Source organism: Hyperolius riggenbachi, chromosome 3 (assembly GCF_040937935.1).
Source record: "Hyperolius riggenbachi isolate aHypRig1 chromosome 3, aHypRig1.pri, whole genome shotgun sequence".
Lineage (NCBI taxonomy): Eukaryota > Metazoa > Chordata > Amphibia > Anura > Hyperoliidae > Hyperolius > Hyperolius riggenbachi.
In genome coordinates this window covers 84,842,868-84,857,399 of record NC_090648.1, presented here as the reverse complement: position 1 = coordinate 84,857,399, position 14,532 = coordinate 84,842,868, and the positions used below count along the sequence as shown (strand labels likewise).

At 47.3% G+C, this 14,532-nt stretch overlaps 1 protein-coding gene across 2 annotated transcripts in view; it reads left to right on the top strand.

Moving 5' to 3' along the window:
* LOC137562782 (very-long-chain enoyl-CoA reductase) overlaps window positions 1–14,532 on the top strand; it is an 87,838-nt gene that overhangs the window by 41,989 nt on the left and 31,317 nt on the right. For both annotated transcript variants that reach the window (XM_068274476.1, XM_068274475.1), the window contains 4 exons: window positions 3,580–3,631; window positions 6,596–6,640; window positions 8,124–8,227; window positions 10,421–10,536. In XM_068274476.1, coding sequence (XP_068130577.1) covers window positions 3,580–3,631; window positions 6,596–6,640; window positions 8,124–8,227; window positions 10,421–10,536 — 317 coding nt within the window. The remainder of the gene's footprint in view (window positions 1–3,579; window positions 3,632–6,595; window positions 6,641–8,123; window positions 8,228–10,420; window positions 10,537–14,532) is intronic.

Genomic DNA, 14,532 nt, shown 5'->3' with positions numbered 1-14,532 from the left:
TCATGGACCACTCCACACAGACGGGGGGGGGGGGCAGGAGCAGCCCCCCGTAGGTAAGCAATGGTGCGGCCCCGACGGCACACTGCGTTAGGAAACTCACTTTTGGAGATTCATTTTATTAAAAATAAAAAGTCTTGGCTGCTCATTGCAGTTTTAATAAAACGCATAAAATGAATCCTCATCAGTGAGTTTATTTTCACTTCAGGTTTGCTTTAAAGGAGAGCTAAACTTTTATTGAACAGACTCCTATATGTTATGTCAATTTTCATCAGTGGGCCAGCTAATGCTTAAAGGACAACTGAAGTGAGAGTGATATGGAGGCTGCCATATTTCTTTCCTTTCAAACAATACTAGTTGCCTGGCAGCCCTGCTAGTCTATTTGGTCGCAGTAGTTTCTGAATCACACCAGAAACAAGCATGCAGCTAATCTTGTCAGTTCTGACAATATCAGAAACACCTGATCTGCTGCATGCTTGTTCAGGGTCTATGGCTAAATGTATTAGAGGCAGAAGAATGAGTAGGACAGCCAGGTAACGTATTGCTTAAAAGGAAACAAATATGGCAGCCTCCATATCCCTCTCGCTTTTGACCTTTAAATGGTAACTGAAGTGACACAAGGAGATACAGGTGTATACAGCTCCACTCCTACACTGAACTGTTTCTTTTTTTTATTCTCACTGTAATGCTTAAGAATTAAAAAATGTAAATTAGACTGTGTGCTGAGGCACCCACAGTAAAAACACTTGCAGTGTTATCTTTTTGAACAGCAGCAGTGGGTCATATGTGATGTAATGCTAGCTACACATAATACATTTTTCTGCCAGATTTACCTGCCAGATCGAATATTTCCAACATGTCCCATCTGAATTTCGATCGATTTTCGGATCGATTTCCATAGAAAAGTCGTTCTAAATTCAGATCGGACATGTTGGAAATGGTCCATCTGGCAGGTAAATCTGCCATAAAATTGTATCGTGTGTACCTAGCATAACTGGATGGTCTCACTGCTGATCCGCTGCGAAAAGAGTTTTCAGTAACATAGTACAAAAGTAGTCCTCAGGTATTATCTACTGCCCATAGCAGCCTCCATCTGCACATAGCCATCGCAGTTATCTGCCTACCTTATCTACTGCCCATAGCAGCCTCCATCTGCACATAGCCATCGCAGTTATCTGCCTGCCTTATCTACTGCCCCTAGCAGCCTCCATCTGCACATAGCCATCGCAGTTATCTGCCTACCTTATCTACTGCCCATAGCAGCCTCCATCTGCACATAGCTATCACACTTACCTGCCTGCCTTATCTACTGCCCATAGCAGCCTCCATCTGCACATAGCCATCGCAGTTATCTGCCAGCCTTATCTTCTGCCCATAGCAGCCTCCATCTGCACATAGCCATCGCAGTTATCTGCCGACCTTATCTACTGCCCATAGCAGCCTCCATCTGCACATAGCCATCGCAGTTATCTGCCTACCTTATCTACTGCCCATAGCAGCCTCCATCTGCACATAGCCATCGCAGTTATCTGCCTGCCTTATCTACTGCCCCTAGCAGCCTCCATCTGCACATAGCCATTGCAGTTATCTGCCTGCCTTATCTACTGCCAATAGCAGCCTCCATCTGCACATAGCCATCGCAGTTATCTGCCTGCCTTATCTTCTGCCCATAGCAGCCTTCATCAGCACATAGCCATCGCAGTTATCTGCCTGCCTTATCTACTGCCCCTAGCAGCCTCCATCTGCACATAGCCATTGTAGTTATCTGCCTGCCTTATCTTCTGCCCATAGCAGCCTCCATCTGCACATAGCCATCGCAGTTATCTGCCTGCCTTATCTACTGCCCCTAGCAGCCTCCATCTGCACATAGCCATTGCAGTTATCTGCCTGCCTTATCTACTGCCCATAGCAGCATCCACCTGCACATAGCCATTGCAGTTATCTGCCTGCCTTATCTTCTGCCCATAGCAGCCTTCATCAGCACATAGCCATCGCAGTTATCTGCCTGCCTTATCTTCTGCCCATAGCAGCCTCCATCTGCACATAGCCATCACACTTATCTGCCAGCCTTATCTACTGCCCATAGCAGCCTCCATCTGCACATAGCCATCACACTTATCTGCCAGCCTTATCTACTGCCCCTAGCAGCCTCCATCTGCACATAGCCATCACACTTATCTGCCAGCCTTATCTACTGCCCATAGCAGCCTCCATCTGCACATAGCCATCACACTTATCTGCCAGCCTTATCTTCTGCCCATAGCAGCCTCCATCTGCACATAGCCATCGCAGTTATCTGCCTGCCTTATCTACTGCCCATAGCAGCCTCCATCTGCACATAGCCATTGCAGTTATCTGCCTACCTTATCTACTGCCCATAGCAGCCTCCATCTGCACATAGCCATCGCAGTTATCTGCCTGCCTTATCTACTGCCCCTAGCAGCCTCCATCTGCACATAGCCATTGCAGTTATCTGCCTGCCTTATCTTCTGCCCATAGCAGCCTTCATCTGCACATAGCCATCGCAGTTATCTGCCTGCCTTATCTTCTGCCCATAGCAACCTTCATCTGCACATAGCCATCGCAGTTATCTGCCTGCCTTATCTACTGCCCATAGCAGCCTCCATCTGCACATAGCCATCGCAGTTATCTGCCTGCCTTATCTACTGCCCCTAGCAGCCTCCATCTGCACATAGCCATAGCTGTTATCTGCCTGCCTTATCTACTGCCCATAGCAGCCTCCATCTGCACATAGCCATCACACTTATCTGCCTGCCTTATCTACTGCCCATAGCAACCTCCATCTGCACATAGCCATCACACTTATCTGCCAGCCTTATCTACTGCCCATAGCAGCCTCCATCTGCACATAGCCATCACACTTATCTGCCTGCCTTATCTACTGCCCCTAGCAGCCTCCATCTGCACATAGCCATCACACTTATCTGCCTGCCTTATCTACTGCCCATAGCAGCCTCCATCTGCACATAGCCATTGCAGTTATCTGCCTGCCTTATCTTCTGCCCATAGCAGCCTCCATCTGCACATAGCCATCACACTTATCTGCCTGCCTTATCTACTGCCCCTAGCAGCCTCCATCTGCACATAGCCATCACACTTATCTGCCAGCCTTATCTACTGCCACTAGCAGCCTCTATCTGCACATAGCCATTGCAGTTATCTGCCTGCCTTATCTTCTGCCCATAGCAGCCTCCATCTGCACATAGCCATCGCAGTTATCTGCCTGCCTTATCTACTGCCCATAGCAGCCTCCATCTGCACATAGCCATTGCAGTTATCTGCCTGCCTTATCTACTGCCCATAGCAGCCTCCATCTGCACATAGCCATTGCAGTTATCTGCCTACCTTATCTACTGGCCATAGCAGCCTCCATCTGCACATAGCCATCGCAGTTATCTGCCTGCCTTATTTACTGCCCATAGCAGCCTCCATCTGCACATAGCCATCACACTTATCTGCCTGCCTATGTCGTTTAATGGCGGTTTCATTAACTTGTCATTTTGTGTTTACACCATTTCATGTTTATTAATGCTATGTTTTTCTGTTTGCCTTGTACTATAGGTGGAGCCCAATGCTACCATTGCAGACATAAAGAACTTATTCAACAAATCTCGTAGGTATTTGGGATGGGTACTGCTAATCCTCCGGTATCAGGGCCGCTGCGGTGACCTATAAAGACCTGCTCTAATTAAAAGCGTTTATGCTATTCAAATGACAGCATGGAGCTTGCAGTGTTACGCGTTACACCTGTTACAGAACTCACATAGAAAGCGGCAGTATGACCTGCAGCATGAGCTGGTGGCAGCTGTGTGCTGTAACCAGGGGGAAGCCTTCATTTTCTGCCACTGGGCCCAGAACTGAAGAAGTCTCATTTTCAAAGTAATCATGTTTAATGTAAATTATAGATGTTAAAGGATACCTTAGCGCAAAATTAAAAACGGTGGGAGCAGGCATGTTTAGTGGGCTCTCCTCATGCCCACCACTCCCCCCATTCTCTTTCAAGGTTGCGCGCCGCCGAGCAGCGCCTGCTCAATCAGCTGCGACCACCCCTACCAGGAAGTAATCAGAATATATTTTGCCAAGTACAACGTGAGTTGTACCTGGAATTGGTCTCGGCACAGCAGGGTCGGTGGTGGTACAATAGTAGTAGTACACAGTCGATGCACAATAGAAACATACAGCATACAGATACATACAGTGATGCATACATTAGATACAATACATATAAAAGCAAAATGAAACAAAGTGTATTAGGTCTAGGTAGAGGAGAAAAGACCCAGGGGCAAGGACCAGGGGGAATCTGCTGCTGTCAGTGGCACTCATAACGCTTTTACAGTGATACTTTAAATCAGATGCCCCCCTGTCCATTCCGGAGAAGAGGAGAGGAAAGGGAGAACAGAAAAGATAGAGGATGAAAAAAAAAAAACCAGCAATCAGTAGGCAGTACCGGAAGGGGATGGAGGAGAATTGGGGGGGGGGGGGGGGGTGAGTAGTGAGCATGATAAGAGCCCACTAAACATGCCTGCTCCCCCAGTTTAGCGCTACGGTATCCTTTAACTTTTGAGCTGTTTTCTGATGTCAGAGTGATGTCTTAAAAGAGACCATTCAGCCTAAAATAAAAATGCTACGGATTATAAAAAGTTATCACTTGCCGTTTTTTTTTCTAATACAGAATGGGGCCCAACATTATATGAAACGTTAATCCATGTAGGTAGTTCAAGCACAAGGGTCATCTAAAAAGAAACAGCCTTTTTCAATTCAGGAAACTTTTATTTTAGACACACAGTATCTTCCATTTTAATTCTTCACATAATCACCTCCTTTATCTAAGCATTTATCATATCTTTTTACAAGGTTTTCAATACCTGTTGAAGTAGGATGACATTTCTCATCTATGGGTTGGAGCAGAGGTGCCCACGCTTTTTTTCGGCTTGTGAGCTACTTTTAAAATTTGCTAAGTCCAGAAGATCCACCAACATTTCAAATGTTGCAAAATCCCCCCTTCCCCGTTGTCATGAACAGCCCGGAGGTACAGGTGCCTCCAGTATAGGTAGCTTGGTATAGGTGCCTTCAGTATAGGTAGCTTGGTATAGGTGCCTTCAGTATAGGTAGCTTGGTATAGGTGCCTTCAGTATAGGTAGCCATGTATAGATGCCTTCAGTATAGGTAGCCATGTATAGGTGCCTTCAGTATAGGTAGCTTGGTATAGGTGCCTTCACTATAGGTAGCCATGCATAGGTGCCTTCAGTATAGGTAGCTTGGTATAGGTGCCTTCAGTATAGGTAGCCATGTATAGGTGCATGTCGGCGGCTGAGGGAGCGCTCCGGCAGGCGGTGTGAGTGAGTGCATGCGTGTGTGTTGTGCATGGCGCCGCCCCCAGCCATGACGTTGCGTCATGGCAGAACCTCCCCTGGCTTCTCTTCAGCCGCGTCGCCTCTCTTCTCCCTGCCTTCCGATTATACAGCTGCCGGCCACAAAATTTCATGGGACGCGGTACCAAGTAGGCGGTCTCGATCGACCTATTGGGCACCCCGGGGTTTGGAGAGACAGGGGCTTCATGTTAATGCTGCTGAACAAACAGTTACGGGCATTCTGCAGTCACGTGACAAGCAGTGCAGGGATAGAAGAGATTAACAAACAGATGCAAGTCATATTGGACTTAAAGAATACCCGTTACTATCTGGATGACCCTCGTAGTATAAACTCTTCAGACTTTTCCCAGTCATGATGACTATTTGTGATCATCTTGGCCAAAAATGATGATTTTTCCATGTGCCTCTTGGAGAAATTTGTACATTTCCTGCAGTGCAGCAACTGTTGCTATTCTTCCCTCTCCATAGAATAGAACATGCCTGGGTGTTATTTCTCCATAGTGAGTACAAGCTTAAAGGTTGCGTATACAATCTCATGTTTTTAGGATCGATTCCAGCAATCTGATTGAATTGGATAGCGAGTTTTCAGACGTTAGTAGGCACAATCGATCTTTTCCAATCCATTACTGTGGTGATTGGAAATGATAGATCGGCCACAGGATTGTATTGTTAATGGTCACCTTTAGATTTATTGTTCCACGCTCATATCTGAAGAGACAGAATAAAACTACAACAAAAAATGTAAAGCGGACCTGAACTCAGAACTTTCTCTCTGCAACAGCATAATAACCTTTAAAGAAAAACATTTCTTTGTTACAGATTACAGATCTCTTGCAATAAATCTGCAGTGTGTCTACTTTCTGCTTTCATGGACAAAGGGTTAACATCCTTTTGTTTACGTAGTCGTTGTGTCTTCGGAGGACTGTCAAATTTCTGTTCTGACACAGCTGAGAGATCACATGACACTCGTGATTACGTACAGATGAGGAGGAATCAGACAGGCTCTTCTCTCTAAAAACATACAGGATGCATTTCTCTCTGTTTTCCTTGTGTCCTTTGCAAGAGTTCAGCTCCACATTAAAAAGACACTAGGTCTGACTTATACAATTGTGCTTCTGACTTATGCTTGAATTTTGTATTTATTATTTTTTTATTTATTTACGTTTAATAGAAAACTACAAAGTGAGATTTGCTTTGTTTTACAGATCCTGAATGGTACCCAGCGCGGCAGTCTTTACGTTTGGACCCTAGTAAGTCTTTTCACGCTAATTCAATTTTTGATTGGGTTGTATCACAATTGCAGGATTTTCTTTAAAATATTATAAAGTATGCGCTAGCTGACCTCTTTCTTAAAAATGCTGGCTGCTTGGCTCTTTTGCTGGTCATCTGCCTAAGGCCCTGTTCGCACTGCAGAAAAAAAAAAAGCAAAATTGGACTGTGTACACATCCTATATTGTTAATAGACCTGCTACATTTTTCCATAACCATATCGCAAATACACCACAAATCGAACGCAATGTAAACCTATGGGAACAGACAGTGTAGGTTCCCACTAGGCCGGTCACCGCATGGAAAATGGCCACCTGTCCCCTGGATTCGGTTCCGCCACCACTGTTCAGTCCACTGCAGGGGTTCGGAGAGCAGAAGCATGGGCACCCCATTGGTTTGCAAAAGACCAATGGGAATCCTGCTGCAACAGGGAGAATTCTCATTGGTTCATGGTGGACCAATGAGAATCCTCCCTGTTGCTAATTTACATTGATTGTTTACAATCCAACAGGGAGCTCCAGGCTTCTTGTGGTGTGATCGACGGATGAGCGGCGACGCAAGTGTAGCGGATGGAAATGGCGCGTAATGTAAGCGAATGGGCTTACCACACCGTTTCCGCATCCGCTGCAATTGCGTCAGTGTGTACCTTTAAATGGCCCTGAAGAGATTTTTAAAAAAGGCTTACGGTTAGCCTCGTTCACACTATACGTGTTTCCTGTTCTTCTTTCAACCTTTAGTGCAAAATTCCACTAACACAAGCAGAAAAATAAATAAATCCAACCAATACCACCAGCTGCGAATCAGTTCATTGGCAGCTGGTTAATCACCATAGTTTTAGGCAGGAGTCACACTTGAGCCCATGGAAAACGGCAGATGGATCTGCAGTGTCTACTCACTTTTGGCCAACTGTCATTTGACAGAAGCACGTGTTGTGTTAGAAAAAGCAACACTGCCGGTGTGGCGAGCATGAAAATGTGAGTCTGGAGGGCTCGTTTGAAGGTATTGAAGGTGGGGGCGAGTCTGATAGCTGGTGGTAGCGAATTACTGAGAGTGTGGGCTGCCCTGATGAAGTCCTGCACTCGTTCATGGGAGTGAGAAGTGCGTGGTGCCAACAGGCGCAGGCCGTTGGAGGATCGTAGGAGGCGGGCCGGCTTGTGTCTGTGGACAAGATTGAAGATGAAGGTCGGACAGGTGCTGTGCAGTGATTTGTAGGCCAAGCACAGAATTTTACAGTTGATCGTGAAATGGATGTAGAGCCAGTGGAGGGCTTCTGCAGAGGGGGTTGTGGAGACACGCTGATGAGTTGATCAGTCTGGCTTACGAGTTTTTTTTACCCATATATATGAATATAACATGAATAGTGTATGGGTTTTATGAATGTTTGTATTGTTTCCCTGTAGTCTATGCTAAATTGATGCCTTGTAAGTTTATAACCTTTCTTCACATCTAATCTTCATGTGATAGAGGGGAGGTCACTGAAGGATGAGGACATTCTGCAGAACCTGCCAGTGGGAACAACAGCAACCCTCTACTTCAGAGACCTGGGAGCACAGATCAGCTGGGTCACTGTGAGTATTAAGGACACACATCAGTAATAGGCATTGAGCTGGGTCACTGTGAGTATGAAGGACACACATCAGTAATGGGCATTGTGCTGGGTCACTGAGTATGACGGTCACACATCAGTAATGGGCATTGAGCTGCACCTTGGACCATCATCCAGTATGTATCTCATACTTCTAAACTATTTATTTGCTTCTATGCTTGTGAACTGTTGTGTACCAAGGGGCAAGGACATAAACCTATGAGAATAGTCAAGCATGCATTAATTTCTTGAAGTGAGAGGGATATAGAGGCATTCCCTTTATCAAGAAAGTGTAATTTGCCACTGGGTAAATTGCTGCAAATGGGAATGTTTTTGAACTTACCTGGGGCTTCCTCAAAGTCCCTTGGCGACCTCTTTGTCCCCTGTGTTCTCCAGGTGGCGGCTCTGTTGCCTGCATGATCCCCGTCTGCGCACCCATCCTGATTGTGCACCTGCCGCCGGGAGCATTCTCCACATGCGCGGTTCATTCTTTTGCGAACAACGCATGTGCCGAATGCTCTTGGCAACGGGTGCATGGGTGGGGCCGCACATGTGCAGTCGTCTGCGACTGCCCTTCAAGTCACGCAGCTAACAGCAGCCAGCGGGAGAATGGAGGGAACACAGAGTACACCAAGGGACCACCCAGACAATGGGGGCAGGAGGAAGCCCCAGGTAAGTTCAAGAGTACCGGTTCCCTTTAAGCTGTTACATTTCTAAGACCCAAGACAGTCACAGTTGTGCCATCCTGAGCTACTACACATGAGCAGAATGGAGGGTGGCCTGTTTCCACATGCACCACACATAGCTGCACAGTTATACTGGGCCTGGCACATCCAGTCTATTAAGAACAAGATTCCAACTGCTGTTGTGCTGCCAAGCTTATCTCAATCAGCACACATCAAAGTCAAGGCCACATATCCTCTATCACAGTGCATACCGCAGCACAAGTGCCTGCAGAGTGGAGGTGCTGCAAACACACAGGGAAATGTCAGCTCTGGAGTCTGATCAGCACAGATCTGCTGCTGCTATGCTGTCCCATCTCCTCCTCTCCTGGGTCATGGCAACATGATAGCTTGTTTTGTGCAAAGGTATAGAGAGAAATCCTAAGTACAGTATAAGCTTGTTCTGTGCACAGTATACACACCATTGCAAAAGACTCTCTATTTTGTTATAAGGTTGTATGAATAAAGAGATAAAAGAGGAAGTATTAAAGAGAGTCTGAAGCCTCCAAAATACCTGTTTTTACTTGTCAGTTCTCTTCAGCATTAATGCCCTAGCTGAAACGCTGCATCCCCGCGGCTGAACGCTCAATGAATACCCCCGAAATCCCGGGGCAAAATTCCACAACTTTCCAGGTTGTGGATTTTGCTGTTGGGGAGGCAGAGCTTTGGGCTGTAGTTCTGCCTCCATTCGCATCAATTTGCGCTGATCGCCGCCTCTCCCCGCCCCTCTCCATGAAAAAGGACTGAGAGGGGCAGGAGGAGGCGGCGATCCGTGGAGATTGACGCAGGAAGGAGCCCCGGAATTTGCCCCAGGCATTTCTGGGGTTTTAATTGAGCGTTCAGCTGTGGGGATGCGGCATTTCAGCTATGGCATTAAAGAAAAAACAGGTATTTTCTAGGTATCTCTTTAAAAGAAGTCTGACGCCAGTCTAAAAAAAATCCCAGATACTTACCTAAGGAAAGGGAAGGCTCTGGGACCTATAGAACCTTCCCACTCCTCTCACGGTGCCCTCGTTCCAGCGCTGGATACCTCCTTAGCAGTCTCTGACCGATTGGTCGGAGACTGCTCTCTTCCGCTTCGGGAAGCTCACTCATGCATGCTCAATACGGAGCCACCAGTCTTCAGGAGCACTTGGGCTTCCGAAGACTTCCGACCACCTCCCGCGGCAGTTGATTTGAATGGGTAGACAGTGCTGGATCAAGCTGACCATAAGAGGAACAGGAAGGATATATAGGACCCAGAGCCTTCCCTCTCCTAAGGTTGTGTTTGCAGATTGCCTTCAGACTCACCTCACTTTTTTCAAGTGCTAGCGATTTACAGACAAGCTGAAATCGCTAGTGAAATGCTGCAGTATATGAATGAGGCCTCAGGTTTTTGTTGGATATACTCTGACCTGAATAAATGGGAACCTTCACCGTGCACAGCAGATCCTGACTCTTGTTCTTGTCTGCAGGTATTCCTCACAGAGTACGTCGGGCCTCTGGTCATCTACTTACTTTTCTACTTCAGAGTCCCCTTTATTTATGGCCCCAAATATGACTTCATCACAAGCCGCCACTCTGTGGTCCAGTAAGTATATTATTACCATAACATTAAAAAGTGTGTGGGTTTCTGTGTGTGTGTGTGTGTGTGTGTGTGTGTGTGTGTGTGTGTGTGTGTGTGTGTGTGTGTGTGTGTGTGTGTCCGTGGGTCTCTCTGTTTGTGTGTGTGTGCCCGTGGGTGTGTCCGTGGGTCTCTGTGTGCGGGTCTCTTCTCTGTGTGTGTGTGTGTGTGTGTGTGTGTGTGTGTGTGTGTGTGTGTGTGTGTGTGTGTGTTTTTAACAAAGGACTCTGTGGCTTGATTACATCGACCTCACCATATCCTGTTTTTTTCCAGCCTGTCAAATATTGTACTCTAAACCGTTTAGTTAAAAAACTCTTCTAAATGGCATAATTGTGCATTCAGCAAGAATGAAACCCCCTCTGCACCTTGGTAACCTTCTCTTATAAATTATAACGCTAAAATCTCAACACTGCAGAACGGATGGAAGCACCCCAATTGCGAATACAATATGTAGTGAGTGGCGGTAAGTGACAGGAAGACACCAGTGAAAAGACAACCAGTTTCAAGGATCCTTCCTGCTTCCTCAGGTCAATACAAGGCAGTGCCTGAGCTGTGTATCTCCGTCTTTTAGCGCTCTGAAATGGAGATGCATAGCTCCGACACTGTGTCTTTAAAGAGAATCTGTAACGTCAAAACGTCCCCTGGGGGGTACTCACCTCGGGTGGGGGGAAGCCTCAGGATCCTAATGAGGCTTCCCACGCTGTCCTCCGTCCCTCAGTGGTCTTGCTGCAGCCCTCCGTACAGCGGTGACGTCAATATTTATCTTCCTGGCTCCTGCGCAGGCGCTCTGACGGCTGTCGGCTCCGAAGTAGGCGGAAATACCCGATCTACGTCGGGTCTGCTCTACTGCGCAGGCGCAAGTCTCCGGCGCCTGCGCAGTAGAGCAGACCCGACTGAGATCGGGTATTTCCGTCTTCATTCGGAGTCGAAAGCAGCCACGGCGCCCCCGCTGGAGCCAGCAAAGGTAAATATTGAATTGACAGTCGGGTCTGTTGGGCGGCTGTTCGGAGGGCTGCAGCGAGACCCCCGTGGGACAGAGGACGGCGTGGGAAGCCTCATTAGGATCCCGAAGCTTCCCCCACCCGAGGTGAGTACCCCCCAGGGGATATTTTTGATGTTACAGTGTCTCTTTAATGTGAGGCAAAGCACAACTTTACCTGCCCGGCGATGTCCAAAGCTCCTTCTCCTCACTTCACACATACTGTGCACGCAAATGAAGCGACGGACTGCACAATATGGCCACATTCAAAACAAGCGCACGTGGCCAATTGCACAATATCAGCCCAACAATCGAGTGAGTTGATCCGCCGGATGGATTGGGAAATCTGCTGGTTATCAGTCGCTTGCCTAGTCGTTTGCCGCGCGTACCCATGCCTGATTGTCACCTAACTGACCAAAATCAGACAACAGTCAGGCAGTTTTGCTGGAGCTTTTAGGAGTCCTGATCTTCAATTAACCTGCATCATGTTTGTTCAGCTTGTGTTTCGCACCACTGACCAAAACCACAGACAAAAACATGCTTGGTTTTTAAGTTGTTCTCAGTGGGTATATAACAATAATATTTATATAGCGCTTTTCTCCCTGGGGACTCAAAGCGCTGTGACCCTGCATTATGCAGTCTCAAAGGCTAGGGAAAAGAGGTGAGTTTTTAGCCTTTTTTTAAAGCTGTCCAGAGAAAGAGCCTCTCGTACTGATTGTGGAAGTGAGTTCCATAGAGTAGGTGCTGCATAGGAAAAGGCCCGAGCACCAAATGTTAAGTGTATCCTGGGAATAACCAGCTTCATCTTGTTGGCAGAGCGGAGGGTGCGTGGAGGGGCATAAAGTTCCAATAGATCCGCTATGTATTTGGGTCCCATGTGGTGTAGAGCCTTGAATGTCAGCAGGCAGATCTTAAAATCGATTCTCCATTTTACTGGCAACCAGTGAAGAGTTTGCAGTACTGGGGTGATGTGTGAGCTGCGGGGGGCATTGGCTAGGAGTCTGGCTGCAGCATTCTGTACTAGCTGTAAGGGGCGCAGAACCTTATCTGTAGATCCGATTAACAGGGCGTTGCAGTAGTCTAGGCGGGAGGATACAAATGCGTGAACCAGGACAGGTAGGTCTTCAGCTGGGATATGTTAGATTGTACAATGTACTCCTCAGGAGGTAGCAGGAAAAAAGGGCGCGGCGGCTAGTGGGCAAAAAGTGCGCCGCCATAGGCTCTAATAATGCAATTATCGTTAATATGACAAAAAAGCAGAAAAAAGGGCGCCCAATAAATATCGTTAACAACATTTGAACATTAAAGTTTTTGAAGTATGTTATCAATTTAGAAGCTTGCAACGTTATAGTTTTTGTCATCTTATTTTGTTTGTATTGTACAGTACAGTTTTTGTATGTACAGATTTTGTTATCAAAGATGTTATCATTTCTATGTGTAAAATGGTGTTTCTGCAGGGGGTGTGGTTAGGGTTAGGCACCACCAGGGGGGTGGTTAGGGTTAGGCACCACCAGGGGGGTGGTTAGGTTTAGGAACCAGTAATAATACAATTGGGAGTACGTTTCTTTTTAAGTGTATAGGAAAAAGAGAAAAAACCTTTTAGTCCCTTTTTTAGGATCATCCACTTCACCCATCATAAACAGTTCATGCAAAGTCTTATTGTACAAAAATATCAAAAATTCTTTGACACAAATACACAAAAAAGTTCCATAAAATCTCTCTGTAAGAAGCTCCTTATGGATATACAAAATCTTCCAAAACAGGATATAACCACAAAAGCTAGTGTAGACTTAGTGCACTCCTGGATTAGCAGCTGAGTTGATCTATAACCGGCCCTCAGGATTGTGCAATGTACAGGTACATCTGGTTGCTACAGATGTCTTTGTCCACCCTCTGATGCTCCTGCCATGCATTTTCCTCAGGATTAATAGACAGTACTTTGTGCATTGGGCCTGACGAAGGGCTTTGTGCCAGAAACGAGCGTGTTGTTGCCTGATTTATATTGCATTAAGTCTACACTATCTTTTTTGCTGTTCTATTCCTGTTTTGGAAGATTTTGTATATCCATAAGGAGCTTCTTACAGAGAGATTTTATGGAACTTTTTTGTGTAGTTGTGTCAAAGAATTTTTGATATTTTTGTGCCATAAGACTTTGCATAAACTGTTTATGGTCCTTTCTATCTACAATAGGGTTATGGCCCATACTCACGGGCAACTTTTTTGGCCTGTCGCCAGCACACGTGAGCGTGTGCGCAACAGGCCGGCGACAGCTCGTCGCCAGGTCCCTCCGCGTACACACGCGGAAGAGGGACCAGCGGTGCGACGGAAGCTGTTGCTGACGTTCCTCCTCCCCCCGCCGGAAGCGCCGTATTCTTTATGAAGGTTGCTGTCGCTAGTCCGCATACTCACGCGGACTAGCAACAGTTGCGACGGAGTTGCGGCGGCAACTCGCCAGGTGATTGACCGGGTCAATCGCCTGGCGACATCAGCGGCGAGCGACGGTTCGGGGGTGCGCGCCCGTGCAACGCCGCATACTCGCGGGTGACCTGTCGCCGCAACACGCGCGCGCCGCGTGTTGCGGCGACAATTGTAGCCCGTGAGTATGGGCCATAAGGCACCACCAGGGGGTGGTTAGGGTTAGGCACCACCAGGGGGTGGTTAAGGTTAGGCACCACCAGGGGGTGGTTAGGGTTAGGCACCACCAGGGGGTGGTTAGGGTTAGGCACCACCAGGGGGTGGTTAGGGTTAGGCACCACCAGGGGGTGGTTAGGTACCACCAGGGGGTGGTTAGGGTTAGGCACCACCAGGGGGTGGTTAGGGTTAGGCACCACCAGGGGGTGGTTAGGTTTAGGCACCACCATGGGATGGTTAGGGTTAGGCACCACCAGGGGTGTGGCTAGGGTTAGGCATCACCAGGGGGGTGGTTAGGCACCATGGGGAGAGGGTGATTAGGATTAGGCACCACCAGGGGAGTGGTTAGTTTT